This window comes from Mixophyes fleayi, chromosome 4 (genome assembly GCF_038048845.1).
Source record: "Mixophyes fleayi isolate aMixFle1 chromosome 4, aMixFle1.hap1, whole genome shotgun sequence".
NCBI classification, from domain to species: domain Eukaryota; kingdom Metazoa; phylum Chordata; class Amphibia; order Anura; family Limnodynastidae; genus Mixophyes; species Mixophyes fleayi.
In genome coordinates this window covers 166,698,848-166,718,450 of record NC_134405.1, presented here as the reverse complement: position 1 = coordinate 166,718,450, position 19,603 = coordinate 166,698,848, and the positions used below count along the sequence as shown (strand labels likewise).

The following is a 19,603-nucleotide window of genomic DNA, read 5'->3' as shown; positions in this document are numbered from 1 at the left end:
AGAGTGAGGATTGTTATTTTTACCTATGTGACTACTACCACAGCGCTGAAACATCCCTATTTTGATCTATTTGTGTTATATATTGGGAAGGTTGTGTGATTCCCTTAGGTGTGTTTAGCAGCAGTGGGATATTAGCGCTATCTATCTCTTCTTGAACTAAATATTTGATAATATATGTGTTAGAGGAACTGTTTAGCCTATACGAAATCTAGAAATATTAACTTCCAAGAAATTGCCTTTATATTTCATATTTTGGGATATCAGTGTGCCACTCTGTACTTAGGGACAAAAGCCACACAAGGATTGTGAAGTATTGATAACAGTTGTATAAGAAAACCACAGTCGTCACTTATCCTCCAGAATAATATTTGATATTGTAATTCCATCTTATTTGATATGTAAATGTAAGAGAGGTTATGACTGGTTTATTGAAGGAAGAGTTATATCCTTGGGATATGTCTGAGAAAAGTTGTTAAAGGTCAAAACTTTTGGACTATTATCGGATAAGCCACAATTGACACCTAGGGGACATTTCCTCATTCCTCCGGCATTAGCATATACACTGCCCCTCGGAATGCCGTCACATTTCAACCTGCTTAAAAACCATGGCTGGGAGAAAGCAGGTTGTCGGCTATTGGGGCCTCAATCTAATTGAAGAACTGTGCATCTCTTTCTGTCTACCCCAGGCATACAGATCATTATACGCAAATTCATTCTCTGTAATTTCATCCCATTTGTTTTTATAACTGTATTGCATTTATGTTTGCATATCTTTTGTTATGTTTTTTTTTTATTATTATATCCAATGCCCAATACTTTTTGTATATTAAATCTAAAATGTAATTAGTTTTGTCCTAGATACATTAGCCATCCATTAGCCTGTTATGAAGTGAGTATTGCTTGATCATGTTAACCCTTTGAATGCTAGTGTGTGAATTGTTAATCCTTTTGACTAACAAGCCTAGTATGGACCAGTGTGTTTATTTGAGTCTTGATGTGTTAATTGATAACCCTTTGTTTTCTGGTAGGCACATTGCTAACCTGGAGCATACTTAGGGGGGTATTCAATTGTTAGCGTTAATGGGGAAAAACGAGCGCTCAAAAAATCTTAGCGTTAATACGGTAATTATTCGCGGAATTTCAGCTCGCTGCTCCCTAAACGGCGAGCTGAAATTCCGCGAGTAAACTACCGTATTAACGCTTTCTTGTGCAATATTACCGTATAAACGGTAATATTTTTTGAGCGCTCGTTTTTTCCCATTAACGCTAACAATTGAATACCCCCCTTAGTGACAGAATTGGGGTCCTATTGTGCTTATTTAATAGGTGGTGGTAGATCAACAGGTGTTTATGGGTGTGGGTGCGCTGTTTGGTGGTTATTCAGCAAATCTATAGCCTGTGTGATAAGTGAGGGAGAGATTGAGTTTTCGAATCGTGTGTAACCCCTTATAGTAAACACCCAAAGTCAGGGACGGCTTGAGGGCGTTTGTGATACGTATTACTTACAGTTACAGAATATGGATCCAAAATTTAACTGGATTGTTATTACTCCAAATAACTGGAGTGCCAGTATGTTGTTAATAGATGCAGACAAATAATAGTTGTGCTGTACATGTTTGTTTCCTTTCCAATATGCCATTCCAGTGTGGGTGATAACCAAATTGAATTTAATGTGAGCTTGTGTGTGTTTCTGGTGTACTAATTGATTAAGTAATGAAAACTAAATATACTTAAGAATACATATTGTTATATGATGCTGCCTATTTAGAGAGTGATTCTGTTTGTAATGCTAAATGTCATATTTTTACAGCTCATTTAATCTGTGGTCTGCCTGGCTCCTCCTGGTGTGGCTCAGTGTTCATAGCCCGCGTGTAGAATCTGAAGGATTATACAAATATTATTTTGACATCCAGTAGACACAATAAGAGGATTTATGGGGACTTTAGCAATATTATGCTTGTGGATTTCCATTAGGGTCTTACTTCTATAATAAATCCCAGTCTCACTCATTTCTGCTTGAGCAGAAAACATCTGATGCTCTTGAAATATAATGTAATGGCTGTGAGTGAACTTTTTTTTATCTGCATGTTATAGTGTTTGAGAATTGTGGTTGTTACCAAACTATTTGCATTTGTTATCCTGAATTTTTCTTCCGAAATGATTGTAATGTAAATAAACGTCAAAGAAGCAGTGTAATAATAATAGACTGTTTTTGTGTTTTGCTAAAAGATGGGATTTGCAGTAGATTTCCACATTTTTTTTTAGCTAGAAGTGTGGCGTTCAAAAGCACCTGTAAGTAAACACTGCAGTGAATCAGAAACCTTTTGCCCATCACAGAAGAAATGGTTCTGTTATCAAGATGCTGTGCTGAAGTGCTTCTCATGTGACAAGAAAGACCTATTTCCCCCATTAACTTCCCCATTCACAGCCTTGTGATGAAGTTTTTGTTATCAACCACTGTGTTTCATGCATTGCATATAGGCTACCAGGTGGGTTGTGTACAGGACAGAATGGAAACTCACATGCTACATGGATTAATTGTAAGTAGTTCACATACATGGCTGCAGTCTTTACAATGCAAGTCTGCAGCATGCATGTGAACTAATTGCAGTGATGCCATAAAGCATGGGTATATCATATGCTTCTGGACTATATGGTTGATTCAGTAACTATAATTATTATTAATAGTGTTTAACTATCTGGTTGTAGAAAGAATTGTATATTTTATGTTGAATCAATTAACTTTCATATCTACATAGTGAAAATATAGGTAAAGCACAGAAGACCTAAAATATTCTTTCCATTCTATTATATTGTTTTGTTAAGTGCAGTCTTCAGTGTCAAACCAGGATCTAATCATATTAGCAATTGCATTGCTGTTTGCTGATAGTTAACATGTTCTGTAATAATCCAATTAAGGGAGATGTAGGATATACATCAAGCATTAAATGACGGCATCTGTCTATTAATGATTAGGCAAATTTTTTTCCCACTAATCAGGGAATCACATTCAGAGTTTGATCTAATTATATTGCTGATGGTTATGAAAAAATCAGTCTATGCACTTCACATGCATCCCAATGGCTTGTGGTATAGGTTGTATCCTTGCACACAGATGCACATTATCAGAGTACTTGATCATACAGGCTTTTTTGTCTGCTGTGTCTCATAACATCAGCTATTAATAACTTTATGCTAAAAAATAATAGCAATTTTTTTTGCAAACTGTTAATGTTTGGTTAAAGTTATACATTTTTGAAGGTTAAGTACAATTTGGCATAGTGCAAAAGTGGGCATCACGGTGGCTAAGTGGTTAGTACTTCTGCCTTACAGCGCTGGGGTCATGAGTTCAATTCCCGACTATGGCCTTATCTGTGTGGAGTTTGTATGTTCTACCCGTGTTTGCGTGGGTTTCCTCCAGGTGCTCCGGTTTCCTCCCACACTCCAAAAACATACTAGTAGGTTAATTGGCTGCTATCAAAAATTCACCCTAGTGTCTCTCTGTCTGTGTGTTGGTTAGGGGATTTAGACTGTAAGCTCCAATGGGGCATGGACTGATGTGAATGAGTTCTCTGTACAGCGCTGTGGAATCAGTGGCGCTATATAAATAAATGGTGATGATGATGATGGGTGTGAATTTGAAACCTTAAGCCCTGAGTTACATCTGGTTAGTTGTGTCCATCCCCAACATGTCGGTCTGTAATGATCTCTCACATCTTACTGACATAAGAATGTCTTGCCAGTATGTGGTTGTGAGATTGACAAGATCCATTTGTTTGCAGAGCACTATCCATAATGCTGTAGTAACAAATAATGCATTACGCATAAATGTTTTTTCAAATAATGTTTCAGTAATTGGGTTTGTTTACGTGAAGTCACGCAACTGTGGGAAGATTCAGCAGAAAATCTGTAAATTTTCAGATTGTGAGTTTTGTACTCCTAGGAAGAAGGTTGAGACATACTCCCTTATATATTGTAGGAGTTACCATTCACATTAGGTCAATCTCCTTCAATTTTACCATAACTCTAAATTAACCTCCAAGGAGGTTACAAATAATTTGGTGTTGGCGCTCCATCAACGTTCACTTTAAATTGCAGGTGGAGCGTCTACTTTATAACATTCTAGATCACCATATACCAACAAAAAAACTATGCAAGGTAATGTATTTAGCAGTTGTTTAATACTAATCAGTGCCTTTAATTTATTCTAAGTAGGCATTAAACATATATAGTTTGCCATATCGGGCAACTTGTCCCAATGTAATGGCTTGACTGCAGGGCTATAGTCTCACTAATCGGGCTTCAGTGGCTGTTTTAAAACTAAAGTCAAGGTAAGTGCCTCAAGGTCTGCAAGGTCTGAGCCATTGGTCACCACAGTGTGTAAAATGCAGGTCCTCCTCCTGCTGCAGTGTACTTCCTATTGCTCTAGTGATTCAAGTGGCAGGGCCGTAACTAGGGCTGTGCGACGGGGGCGGCCGCCCAGGGCGCAATGCTGAAGGGGGGCGCAATTTGGGAATATTTTAGGTTAATTTGATTAAAATTGAGGGCTAGGGGGCGGCATTTGTCTTTCTCGCCCCGGGCGCTAGAATTCCTAGTTACGGCTCTGTCAAGTGGTGTCAATTTTAAGTGGCTTCTAGTCCGAGGCTCTAGGAATTTTGGGGTATTGTGGTCCATTTCTTCCTCAGAGGACACTGAAATCTTGATTCAGCTGATGTAATGGCACTTGTCTTGCTCTTCCAGGGCTTGGTTTTTTGTTGCTATGCCCATTTTGTATAATATAACTTGGGACTCTGATATTCTGTCCATGAGATGTTTATTTTGATGCCATAACAGTAATTGAAATAAATGCGGAATCTAAGGATGTTGGTGATGAATTGAAAGTCCTGTGTTTTGCCCCGCATAATTGATGAGATATCATAAATTTGTAATATTCTCCCAGGGCCTGAATTTTCTTGACTCAATGGGGGATTTCAATTTGTTGCGTTGTTCTTTAGAACAGCACAGGCCGCGCACTTTTGCTTGCGGCTCTGTGAGCAGAAAGCAGTCTTTGTAGTAATGCACAAATAAACACAGTCTTTATGTAAATACAGGTATAACAGTCTTTAATGCACATGCCCAATAGAGTGAGCAATGATGATGGTTAAAGTCTGTGCCTTATGATACTGTATAGTACTACATGAATAACATGCAGATACAAATAACAGATATCCGGAGCCAGCAGGCTGTAGGTTGCAAATAAAAGTATCAGGAACCAGGAGACACTAGGGATAAATGTATTAAGCTCCGGGTTCTTCAACACCCGCGAGTTCGGCGTCTTCGGCGTTTAAATTTAAAGCGGCGCTGCCTTGTAAAGGGAAGTTTCCCTTTACAAGCAGCGCCGCTTTAAATTTAAACGCCGAAGACGCCGATCTCACGGGTGTTAAGGAACCCGGAGCTGAATACATTTACCCCCAGGTTTCACAACTATGTATCAGGAACCAGAAGACTGCTGAATGCAGAGCCTGGAACTGCTTGATGCAAGGTTGGAATCATTAGCGTTTAGTTGAGTGCAGGACAGGTGAGAACTTATAAAGTGAAGCCTTCTGATCAGTAGAAGGAGACAACCTGTACTGCATAGCAGATCTGAGTAGCAAGCAGAATGCAAAGCAGATGAAAACTTAACTTTCAGAGCCCAAAGTGCTCATCTAAGTGCAGATGAATCTCCAGAATATCAGGGGCTCATTGGTACAACTATTTCCTAAGGTAAGTATCAAGATGAGCACCCTCTGCCTCTTCTGGGATTATTCCTCCTTGTCCAATGATCAAAAACATTGTCGCTTTCTTGCAGGTATGTTATTTCTTGTGGATTTTTGTTAAATCTTCAACTACATGTTAAGTAACCTATGTCATCAATTCTTCTTTGTTGCTGGTCAGTTCTCTTCCCACAGGAGATAAGCTTAGTTTTCACAGTATGGGTGCTTTTTTATACCTGTGAATGGATTGATGGACCAGTCTCCTTTGCTTCTTCAATTAAAGATATAAGAAACCTCTGTGTGTTATTGGGGAGAAGTCATTCTCTTTAAAGTCAGACTCCTCGTCTTGCACGGGGAGTTGGGCCTATGCAACCTTATGTCCCAAGACGTCTTTATCCTAAAATATTGCGGATGCCTTTTTGCCCTTGCATTGCAGCTTGATTAAGTGCCCCGCTGGAATGCTTTTCCTGTAGTTTAAAATGCTGCAAGTTAATTTTTCAATAGATAATATATGTCCGAGTTACTGTCAGACTATGCTGACTGCTTCTTGAGTTTCACCCATCCAACATACACTGTGATTTTTAATCACATGTTAATGAAATTATTTTTATCAGTAGCTCATGAGTTCTAGATTAATTTTGTCTATAGACTTTAATAGGCATATGCAAAACATTATGCTCATTTAAAATAGAGAACTCAGCAAATCCTGTGCATCCCTAGCCTTAGCATGTTCAGATTTACCTGGCAATGACATGTGAAAAACCTATTTGTGCTTATGAGAAAAGTTTTAAGATAAGTTTTGAGATTTCAAAGCGTGAAAACCAGATGCAGAAAAACCATGATTTAAGCTTCCAACATTCTTGCAGGAACAGACTTAGGCTAGGTACACACTGAAGAATTTTCCGACTGACCTGTTATTTTAAACGATGGTGCCTACGACTGAAGGTCTGATCAGTCTGATGATTCATGCATACACACTGACACGATTTACCTTCAGATCTGTGCGCTTCATCTAGTCCTCTAGTCTTCAGACAATGACGGCACAACATTCATTCATTCATACTTGTCACATTGTCACACCGATTAAATCCGCCTTGTCATAGCTATCCACATGTCCTAAAGAATTTCGCTAGCTTCTGTGACTTTCAAACAAAACATTCTCTCTCAGAACGAACAAATTAAGTATTCCTTCTACAGCACTCTCTACATTTAGTCACCGGGACATTCATTCCTAGTATTGGCTGAAAAGAGCCAGACTCTGTAAACTCTATGGAGATCATGAGCATGAGTGCATACACACTACACGATCGGTCAGTGATTGGTCGGAAAATATTAAACCATACGACCAACCAAATGAAACGATGATCAGCACTTTGATACGACTTTAGATTATCGTGTCACTATACACACTCACATGATATCTGACCAAACGGTCAGATGTCGGCTGATTTGGAGTTTTTCCGTGCAATCATTGGGCCAGTGTGTACCTAGCCTTAGTCCTTCCTAGTAAGCTATTACTATATATAAATGGTAAGTAGGTCATTCCTTTAATTTTCCAAGTGTCAAGCAAATATACAGTTATGTGTATTATGTGTATTGTATTGTTTTTTAATGTTCTGTTTTCCAAAGATATACATTTCAGTGGATGCACTGTGCACCGCCTTCTCCTACCTTATTTACCTATTGCAGTTAAATGAAATGATTGCTGCCAGCATTATTTTTTAAATTCATTCTTTTATACTGCACTTACTGATTACTGGAGTACTCTAATATAACAGAAAACATAAAGAGTAGAGCATTGTGTGCCAGGCATACCTGGCAAGGAGAAGTCAGCTGTCAAGTTGGGGAGGGTGTGTGGTGACGCAATCATATCACCGTAGCCCTGCCTTCAGTCTCGGTTTGTGGCTTTACAAGGTACTGGTGGGGCTTAGTGACAGGAATTGCGTCATTAAGCCCCACCTCAGTCCGAGATTCAGGAGAGTGCCTGGTCTTCAGGAGTCTGAGAGAGTAGAAAAGTATGGTGCCATATAAACATTAGAACATGAAGGAGGTATGATTGTAGGTGTTTTATGCACATGGTTAAGTTGCTCTAAAGACAGATATATTTAAAATAGATATTTCTCTAATTATTTTTTATTTAATTTTTAACAGTGGAACATTGGCACAATGTTTTCACATCATCATTAGGAACTATCACACATTGCCTCTTTTCTGGCTGGCTTACATTGGTAAAAAAAAATAAAAGCGTACATACAGTACTATATAACCAATCAATTTAGCTAGAGTTGTAAAATCTACATATCTAAATGACTTTTTAAAAAATCAAAAGCATTGCTTTCAAATTAGTTAAAACTAGTTGTATGTTAGCAACAGTTTGGCTGAGAATATTTTAAAAGGTCAGAAATTGTGAAAAAAGGAGAGGCAGTACATGATTGGATCAATCTCATGGCTAACCCATCATAAGCAACTGTCTTACTGAGATAGAATGACTATTCTTTTAATTTTCCTGTGGACTGCTGTCATGCACAGATCAGGCATTTTGCAAATCCCTTAATGGCAGTCAGTGGGAGATGAGGGTAGTTATAAGAGAATGGGATATGCTAGCTATTAGACTGGGACCAACGTGGTAATTTAGCTTTACACCCAAATTAACCAACATTATAGGATTTGCCTGTTATCTTATTTGATTGGATATTCTTTATGTATGTCAGCAATCCAAATGCAGTAATAGTAAAAAAAAACAACTTGTTTAATATCTCCCTGCTTGTACATCTTGTATACATTGCTGATGTAGACTATGCATCTCAATCGACGCCATGGACTTAAGCTTGGAGTATGACTTTGGTTGTTATCCATCAACAGGGATCTTTTCCCTCTTCCCAAAATGTTTGTTCAGTGCTTTTGAGAGTTCAGGTATGTTTTCCAGTTGCTAACTACCACTAGCAGCTAGAAATATGTTTTTTCTGTCTTCACAGCTGTGGTATTTGTCCCTGTAAGGAATAATTTACATTAACTGTTTATTGAGTATTAAAATTCCACGTGAAATCATCATCACAAAAGATTGTTTTAGGTTTTCAACCATTATCTTCATTTCAACACTTTTTTGTTCACAAATAAACTTGATGGTCATTAAATTTTTTGCTTACAGTAGAATCTTGTGGCACCACTGTTAAATGGATTTGTGTAGCACTTAGAGTTTAATGGACCTACATGAAAGCTCCCCATAAACATTTTATACTTTTTACAGACCTGCCGTATTTTCTTTGAGGGAGACATGAAGAGATAACAAAAGAAAGTCTAACTTTTTTTTTTTAATTGCATTTGGAAAGATATGTGAATATTCATTAAAATTTTAAAAAATATGTTTAAGTATTTTCACTTGAAATCCCCTGGCATTAGTTTCTAACTGTTTTGTTGGTTTTTTTATTGATGCTACATTACCACCTACCGTATTTCCCCATGTATAAGGCGCTCCCATGTATAAGACGCACCTTACTTTTGGCCCCGAAATTTGGAAAAAAAATATTACGGTAGCTGTCCTTGCCTGCTGGATCCCTGCTGACACTCTGCCTTCTGCATCCCCGCTGCCTGTCCCTGCCTGCTGGATCGCGCTGACACTCTGCCTCCTTCTGCATCCCCGCCTGCTGGATCGCGCTGACACTCTGCCTCCTTCTGCATCCCCGCTGCCTGTCCCCCGCCTGCTGGATCGCGCTGACACTCTGCCTCCTTCTGCATCCCCGCTGCCTGTCCCCGCCTGCTGGATCACGCTGACACTCTGCCTCCTTCTGCATCCCCGCTGCCTGTCCCCCGCCTGCTGGATTGCGCTGACACTCTGCCTCCTTCTGCATCCCCGCTGCCTGTCCCCGCCTGCTGGATCGCGCTGACACTCTGCCTTCTGCATCCCCGCTGACTGTCCCCGCCTGCTGGATCGCGCTGACACGCTGCCTGTCCCCCTCCTACTGGATCACCCCCCCCCCCTCCGCTGAGCCTGTATCGCTACCCCTGTATAAGACGCACCCAGGTTTTGGACCCAAAATTTTGGGGAAAAAGGTGCGTCTTATACATGGGGAAATACGGTAAATGCAATTTTTTTTTTCACCTGCTTCTATTCTTCCCAGAATCCCCACATTAAAATTTCTGTTGAGGGGTTGTGTGAACAGGATGACCAATCAGAAGGCACAATCTCCGTGATTTTCAGCTTCTGATTGGCCCTCCATCCTATCACTCACATCAACCCGATTTCACCAACGCAATTTTCAAAAATGTTGTAAATCTAAAGAGTTGATCCAGTTTACCAGCTGATAGGTTATAAACACTGTAGTAAGATAGGTAGCATTGTGGATAAGAGAAGGTCCAAACCAGTTAATGTTCTCAAATATGGGACATGGTCGTCTATTTTGTTTCTAGGAAGAGACAGAGGAATGGAGGTTACGCTACCTTGTAAAAGCCATGACCACACCCTTTGTATTGGAGTGAAAATGACACTACAGTACCATATTGTGTTAAGTTTCTAAGTCATCGGTGGGCCTGGATGGAAACTGGGAAGAACAAACAACCAAGGGCGCTGCTTTTGATCATAAATTATAACTATTTCACGCGTTCCCAGTAACACACTTTCTCAGGAGGGGAATTCAGTTGACTGCGTTGTTTATGATAAAAACGCGGCCCGCTCATTATTACTGTTACTACAGTAATAGTATGCTTTATTATTGTATTGTAATTTCAGTGCTGATTTTGCTCGCAGCTCTGTGAGCCACCAGAAAAACTCTGTGTTAAAATTGCATTACTAATGTATAATATTAATGGTAATAGTGCGCAGGCCACATTATTCTCACGAACAATGCGGCCAATTGAATTCCTAAAAATCTTGCCAGTAAACCACAACATTCCGTATGTAAAAGAAGTTCTGATTGCACATGGCACATTAGAGTGCTTTCTCTTACAAAGACATTGTGACTAGTAAACCTTGATGTTGCACCGCCCTTACTTGGGTTGGGGGAATATGTAAATTGTAATTCATGTTGTGAGGAAATGATGAAAAGTAGAAGCAAAGCAGTTATATACTTCTTTAAAGTGTGGTGAACAAAAATGATCTATGTGTGTTTTGCCTCTTTCTTTAGTCAGCTGCATAAATATTAGATAAACATCTCAGTGAGTAAAAACTTTAAATAATTTGAATTGCAAAATGTAAAACAAACCATTTTGTCAGTTATTGGTTATGGGAAATCTGCATTCAAATGGGCAAAAAACAAGTTCCCAGTACATTGCAGATGGTCAATGCAAAATAAATCCTGCACTGGCCCATCACCCTGTTACTAATCACCATTAAACTTGTGGCCCAGTTTTGTCATATGTTACTGTTTGTTTATTTCAGTCTTTGTTAATACTTTTAAATGTGTTATATTATCGGAATAATTGGTATAAATACAATGCTTATTATGGTGAAGGGACATTAGATAAAAAGGTAGTAAACCATTTTAGTATTAGTAACAGTTTAAGGTAGATATACAAACTAAGGAAACAACCATGGAAAAAAGGTAATATAGGAAGGAGGAAAACAATGATGGAAAATAAAAAGGTCAAATAAATTGCAAATAAGACATTAAAGGAATATACAAGCAGTTCTAACAACAGAGCCTGTTGTGCACTAAAGGGGATATCTGACTCAGAGGAAGGGCTGAGAAATGTAATTCTTAGCTGCCAGATCTTGAGAAGATAAGGCATCTATCCAAAAGTCTGTTTAAATGAAATAAGATTTAATTGATTAGTAACTTGTTATATCCGTTTGGTGATATCATTTTCTTTGTACTGGCAGAAAGCTTTAAGGCTTTACCAGGTTTACTAATTCTTTAAGACCCATCTAGGCAGTAGAAGCAGAAAACCTATATAGTAACCAAAACACTGTCTGTGTATTATATCAACATTCTGAGAAGATCAACCTAGGAAGGAAATTGAGCCAGTAATGGAGGCAAAATTGCAACCCCACTGACTCCAGCGGAAGGGTAGTAACAGCTGGTGTTTGTCATTTCCCAAAGAGCAGTGCATATGCTACACCAATGGCTATTTCTGAAAGCACTCAAGGGGAGAAAGAGGCAGGAATCTGTTCTTGGAAAGTATCTGAATTCCAAAGGAGCTTTGTCTGACTATATTTGCATTGGCTAGTCTTTTGTGTTAATTGTTCGGTTTCATGAAATATATATATATATATATATATATATATATATATATATATATATATATATATATATATCTGGTCTGTGAGAAAGTGACTCACTAGCTTTTACCAGAAACTCCGTTTTCTGCAGTGCAGTTTGTTTATAGCAGTTAATGTGATTTATTATTTTTTTGTTCATATGATATAGTGCTGGGGAGAAAGGGAGAATGTGTGAGAATCAAGAGCTTGACCAAGCAGGAATTCACTTATGTAAACTTTATATTGATTAGTGAGATTGTTAGTCTATCAAAATGGTGGGAAGGTGTATTAGTGGTCCTTGATGTCTAAAAGAAGTGTAATACATTTTGTCTCTAAAGCCATTCATATGTAAGTAAATTAGTCCCTAAATTTTCCAGTGCTATAAAAGATGGTTTTATCATATAATTACTGCTGAGAGATGTCTAGCACTAAAGTAAAGATATGTGGAAACCCCCTTCACTTTCACAAGAAAGAGTCTTTCCCTCCTATTAATCTCCGAATGAACATCAAATACATATTAAATGTGTTGCACACGCCTCCTGTTTAGATACTTCATAGAAAATATGTTTGCTGTAAGTTAATTTGGACGCACATCAAGGAACGTGTTTTCCAAACTGCAGAAGATCCTACAAGAATGTGTGACTATAGGTGCGTGGCATGAGAGAGGAAAGCACAGTGTTTGTGCTGCACCTCTGCATTGTTTTCATTTTGTACATGCCCCCCATTGTATTACCTGTGAGGCTGCCATATATAGAATGAATTACCACATCATCCAAAATATTATCTTGCCCTTTGCAGGTGTTCTTTCTGCTTTTTTTTCTCGTCCGTTCCATTCTTTTTTTTATTTGAGATTTTTGTTGCCAACTGTTGTGTTTGCATTTATTTTCAACACAATAAAAATCCTTAAGTGCCCACTTTTAAGGCATAGGTTAATGCAATTATATATGTTATACCATTCTTCACTTGTGCCATATCCGGGTAAATCTTTCTTCAAAATGGAACAATCCAGCAAGTTTTGATAAATGCAGTACTGTGTAGTATTAGGGAATATTCTGTCTGATGAGCTTTGGCAGTCAGATTCAGAGCTTTATGTCCCATAAGCCCACCTGTTGCAGACCCAAGGATGGGATGAGATATGAATTCCTGTGGATTAATAATTACATATAGTTTCAGCCCAGTAGAATAAATCTGAATCACAGTGACCCAGAAAATCGCTCATCTTAGTTTAGTGCTTAACAGATTAATGGAATACCAGATGTACGAACTTTTGCAAATGGTATACTAAGTACAACGTGTTTGGCCTAGAACATGAAATGTATTTAAATCTTCCTTAAAAATCTAATCCACTGTATGTCTTCTGCAACTGCCTTGAAAACAGCATTATTATTTATTAAACCATTAAGAGTGTGGATTGTCTACATTCCATCTCATGTAAATATTTTTTTTTCCTGCATCCAGTACAATATTTTAGTATGTTGGTTAAAATATATATATTAGGCTTTAGCTTGCCATATTTCATAATATCATTTCTGCAAGATAAACATTTTTGGTGAAGCAGTCAAATAGATGAAATTGACAGATATCAATTTCAATAAAAAAATATGTATCGATCATCTTTTATTTTTGACAACTTGATATTATACAGGCTTTTGTGGGTAACTGAAACCAAGTAAGATATAGACTGTATTTTAATGTAGTTTAAATTGTGTTAGTAATTGATGGGCTAATTTGACAAACCTGTACATTCTGACATATTCTCCTTAGAGAGTAATATTTGATATTATTCATAGTGAAAAGCCAACATATTCCCCCAGCACTGTATGTGTGTGTGTGTGTGTGTGTGTGTGTGTGTGTGTGTATATATATATATATATATATATATATATATATATATATATATATATATATATAGATAGATAGATAGACATATTTATATATCTATTTATATACATACAGAGAGAGAGATAGAGATATGATAGATTTATATAGATAGATTTATAGATTTTTATAGATAGATCTAGATATCGTTATAGATTATTAATTAATAAGGGCTGTATATATTTGAGAGCATACAGTATTGACTTATTTTATTGATAAATGTAAGTAGTAGCAAAGCATAACACTCTAAACTATAGTTGCCTACATTTAACATTATTTCCAGGGACACTAGGCTGCAGTAATAGGTACACCTAAACACATCATACTTTGTATTGCCTAGGTGGATCTTGGGGAACTATACAATCCATCATGATGTTATTCATTATAAAGCCTATCCAATAAAACAAATGAGAAAGCTAGTGAAAATAGAATTCAAAATACAGAGTAACAGGAATTGTGCTGTGTTGATATCTATAATACAGAAATAGACATTTTCACTGACAAATAATACAAGGATTAAAACCAGGGACTGTCCCTGGAAATTAGGGATGGTTGGCAACTGTGCCTATATGGAAACACTTGAGAGATTTTCGAATTTAACCATTTCTGTTTTCCTTTCTTAGAACCCAACACAAGTTGGGACAGCACTTCAAGTGTTCTACAACCTGGGAGCTCTAAAAGAGATCATTACTAGTGTTGTGGATGGTTATTGCACAGCACTAGATGAAAATATCAACCATGCTCTAGATATCAAAGTTCTAACGCAAACATCACAAGCTGTCCAGAGAGGTATGAAAGCAATTTTAAAGCATTTAATTTCAGCATTGTCACCAACTGTGAAGAACAAGTGTTTACCTTGTTAACGTATGCCTTTCTATTTTTATACAGGATTGCTTCTTTATTTTGCACTCTCCGCATTAAATTTGAAAGAGTTTTTTTTTATAGCAGCTGCAATGTTATTCACACATAATTCTGTTAATAAAACACATTGCAGACTTTTGCATGATTTTCATAAACTAAATAGCTATCAATTTGCATCATAATAAAAGGTGTCTTGTGGACATTTCCTGTCTACACAATATTTAAACTACATAATCTTTTTATTTTTTATTTTTTTTAAATTCCAGGTTACCTTTATGTCTCATACAGAGATAGTCCTATGAAATGACTCATTGTTTCAAATCTATTTTCTATGTTTTAAATTTTCATTTGTCTCCACGCATGGTTTTGTTCTGCAAATATGTTGGAGTCATTTTAAACCAGGTTTATATTTTTATACATGTAAATAACCACCTAGATTACCATAGTAAGTTTGCTATTTATCTGTTCATTTATTTACTTAATAAAACAATGTTTTAAAAATGCAAACGAGGCATTGAATTGAAGCCATAAATTACACAGTAAGCAAATTAGTATAGTGACAAGAACTCTGTAGCCCAGTGTGTCTTTGTTTTTTTACTAAAATGAAATGCTGCAAATCCTTTTACCAGTAATTTAAGACATGGTTTTGCTAAGTTACTGATAAAAATATGCACAATGTACCTCAATATCATGTAATTTGTCAATTGATGTTTATAAAACACCCCTTCTCCGGACTACCCTCTTTCAAATGAGGGGGTCCCCATAGTTTCTTGGAGCTAGGATAGGCATTACCACACGCCTCATGCATTATGGGCTATTTAATGTGTTCTGTAATGTATGGTGGTTTTGTCAAGTGATCACATGTGATCATCAAGCATTAACTATTAGGAGGCCACATAATTTCAAATAGGGGACTCCCCATCCCCAGACTAATTATTAGCCTGTAGTGTAGCGGTTATTCTCTGGGGATTACACGTGATCACCAGACAATAACTTCTAAGAGGCCACATTATTTAAAGAAGTCATCTCGCACTGGTGCAATGATGTCATTAACAGGAGCCCCACAGTGCGCAGCAAACACTGAAACCCAGTAACCTATCCACATTGTTCATGTGTCTTGGCCTGGGCTCAGTAATAACAGCGTGTACATCCAAATAGAAAATACTCCAACAGTGCTTAGCTAGCTATAGATGTGAACATATTACATTTTATTGCACTTATCCATCAATAGCAACACATGACAACATGTATTTCATGTAAACTAGCCTTCTCTGATAAATGCAAGTATCCACAAGGGTAACCCTGTACTGTCCATGCTGTTTCACATATTATATTTACATAACATTGTACCTCTGTTCATTTAGTGGGAGCTCTCCAGGATACTACAAGCTTTCTAAATGGTTTTGATAAAATCCCAAGATAACCTGAATGGATAGGTGTGGAGCAATTTCCAAAGGGAGCTAACTACACCTCCCCATCCAATACATCTTTATAGAAAAAAGTATTGCTCATAGAATTAATTTGTTCTAAAGTAGGATACATGTTAGGATGTAGATGGAAAACATTAATAAAAGCAAAAAAAAAAGCTTTAAATTAAAGTTACATGTTTTGCTATTAATGGATAGGAGCAATATAATGTAATATGTTCATAAATAGTTTAGCTTTTTAAAATATTTCCCACTTTTGTTTTTTGCTATATATAACTGGTTATAATTATTGCTGGGCACACAGAGAAAAATTCCAGTGTTTTCAAAGGAGGTTAGAGATATATGTACTTATGTTACTTGCAGGTTACGATGACAGGCTATAGGGCAGCAGTTTCCCATCTCTTTCATACTGTTGTGCACTTGTTGACATACGCCTCATGATTATATGTTTACAAAATGGCTATTTGCAAGACAAAGACATTTTTGCTTTGTGCTTAAATATACTTCCTCATGACCCCATTATATACAAATAGCTTCTAGAGCTTTTGAGCATTCTTCTGCTGCTGATCCTTAGCAGCTAAATTGGGTGGCAGCCTGTTGTCGCAAGGCTCAAACTATTTATCCATCCCTAGAGCACATTGCCTAGCCTCTAGACTACACTTCACACTAGTGCACATATTGTGGCTTACTCTACAGCCGTAGCATTCAACTTGACTCTCAAGCACCTATTTGCACACCCTTTCCGGATACAGCCCTCATATACCCTTCAAACTTAAATTGTGGCATTCACTTGAAATTTCAACCCATGATTCTGCTCATAAAAAAATCATGTCCTCCCGTACCAACATTACCTCATAGAGCTCACTCCATTTGTAATTGGCCTTTTGGTTACTCTACTCAAGTTTTGACTTAGAACTTTGAAAGACCAAGCTTATCTGGGTGCAATCCATGCTGCACTTAAGTCCCTACTACTTCACTGCTTCTACCCACACTCCAAAATTATTACTTTGGCAGATACTGTCTGGCCCAAGAAACATTGTTCTTCACCCTTGACTCTCTTCAGTGGGTTGCTGACTTCACATTAGGCTTTATATAATATTTTGAGACCATTACAGAGGTCCCTGGCATGTTCTAAGTTCCGAACACTCATATTCTCGTACCTGGATAGCTGTTGACTGGACTACTGTTAGTCTCATTTCAGACTCTCATAATCCTGTATTGTACTATCCATAGTGCGCACTTTGTTTATCCTATGGCATACTACTAGCCTGGCACCTACACCTATTAGTGTGGTATATTTCTTTCTGATTGCAATATTCTAATTAAGTTAAATTATCTAATCAGGGTAAAAAATGGGTCCTACAGAGTCCAATGCATTTTTAAAAAAAAGGTAAGAAAGGCAAAACTTGCAGGCTCAGTTGGCTTCTCAGAACACTAGCCAAATTCCTGGTACAGACCCACAGGTGGATGAAGAGCTCCCGCTGCTAACATAGCAACTGATCAACACCCTGTTTCAGGACATCAAGTTTACATTTCAAACAAGACACTGAAATCTGTCAATGAACAGATGATTTCAAAACCAAGACGTGAGATTAATTAGGCTTGTCCCAATTTGCGTCAAAACAAGAAATTTCCACATTCCGATCACAAATGGCCACTCTCGCTGAGAAATGCAAGGCTCTATAAGGCCATCCAAAACAAAATATGCATCAAGAATGTACCTTGAAACTATTGATGCCCATATTCTCCCTGGCTACCTTTTCTGCCTTTTTATATCCATCCTGCCTTGAAGCATTGGATACAGACCTTATTCTCATTAGCACTTCTACAGTGTTAAAGATTATGTAGGTGTCAAGGAATGTGTTTTCTGTCTGCTATTCTAGTACAGAGGTTTAACTATTTAATGACCTCTCTCCGATCACCACTCAGAAACTACGTTCACCCTAATCTGGCTTTGAAAGAAACTATAATTATTCTGTCCCAAATTACTAGTATTTCTCAGTTATGCTTTTTTGTCTTTTCTTCGCATTCTCTTTTTCCCTCGGGTCACAAAAGGTTTCAGTTTCACCTGGATTGCTTCTTTAAACGTGTGAAGGTTTTGCTGCCTTATTTTGCAATGGGTTCTCTTCCACATGTACCTTTTCCATTATAATTGCATTTTTGTGCTCACTTAGTTGAATACTACCCCTTAATATTATACACCCTTAAATCGAGTTATCCTCTGTTTGATCTGCATGGGATGATATACATAAAGTTGATAATAAAGCTTGCTCCTCATTAACCTTCAGTTTTGTAAAATATAATATAGGCAACCCGATTAGTAATAAAAGGATAATGTGCTCCTACTCTCCCAAGTACATCTAATAACGCGAGTGTTGCATCAGTCGCACATTGCACCGTCTTTCTATAAGCACCTCTAAGCGAGGATCTAACTGTTAGTTTCTATACATTGAACGTCATATAGAACTTTACTCATTTTGTTAATCGGTTATCTTATTTGTTTTCGTGATTAGTTCTGAGTAGTTTTAATCCCATTGAAGTTCACAACACTGGAGTGCCAGTGGCTTTGTCACTGCTCTTACGCATTTCACCCTCACAATAGCTACCACTTTCCCTTCATGCTTGTTCTTTTTTCTTGTACATTTGTTCCAATGTTGTATTCTCTCTGCAGCATATTACGGTATATCTTCTACATCCAAAACTCCACAACATGTGTCATCCATGCTCTTACAACGTCCCTCCACTACACTCTATCCCTCTTGGTATCACTGAAAATGAATGGGTTACACACTCTTCAAAATGATCAGTCTTCCTCTCATCCCTTCAAAAATGATGTTTTGATGTTGCCTTCTTTCAGGAAACCTATTTCACATTTCCCCATCCTACTTTACAGGAGAAGCTTATCTTGCAGACTCATCTACAAATTCCAAGTGTAGGAGTGTACAACAAACTCACATTTTGTACCTGTCCTCGCCATATTCTTGCCAAGCAGACATCTAATGCTGCCAGGTCCTGTAGAAGCTGTTAAACCTGCTATCTTGGTAGTTACATTCATGCTCATAACTATAATTACATTGATAATATGTTTATACCAGTTATCAAAGCAGCAATTCCACATAGGTTTTTTCTTTAAATAGCAAGTTAAGTATCTTTTAAGCATGCATCATTTTTCCTAGCTGTGCTTCTGCAAATCATTATCTCCTTTTTCAAAATATCTCTGGAGGCCAGACAAATATGGCTGTCAGTCACACACACAGACTTATAGCTCTCAACATGTCATGGGAGGGGTGAGAAAGAGGGGGGGTTAGAGTGTACGCAGAGCTCAGTGTGGTGTTCCAAAGCCCCTCTGCTCCCTACATCGTGTGCCTTGTGACTGTGTTTGCCTTGGTAGTCACTTGACACTGTGTGAATATTCTCTGCAGCTTTAAAAATCATTAATAGTAGTCTGAAGAAACAAATCAAGGAAATTGTAATTACCAAGTTTTTTTCTTATAGCATGCTGCAGAGATTTA

General features: G+C 37.6%; 1 protein-coding gene across 1 annotated transcript in view; it reads left to right on the top strand.

The window, feature by feature from the left end:
• Nucleotides 1-19,603, top strand: part of COG5 (component of oligomeric golgi complex 5) — a 295,484-nt gene that overhangs the window by 165,072 nt on the left and 110,809 nt on the right. Inside the window, exon 8 of the mRNA XM_075208803.1 lies at nt 14,427-14,592. Coding sequence (XP_075064904.1) covers nt 14,427-14,592 — 166 coding nt within the window. The remainder of the gene's footprint in view (nt 1-14,426; nt 14,593-19,603) is intronic.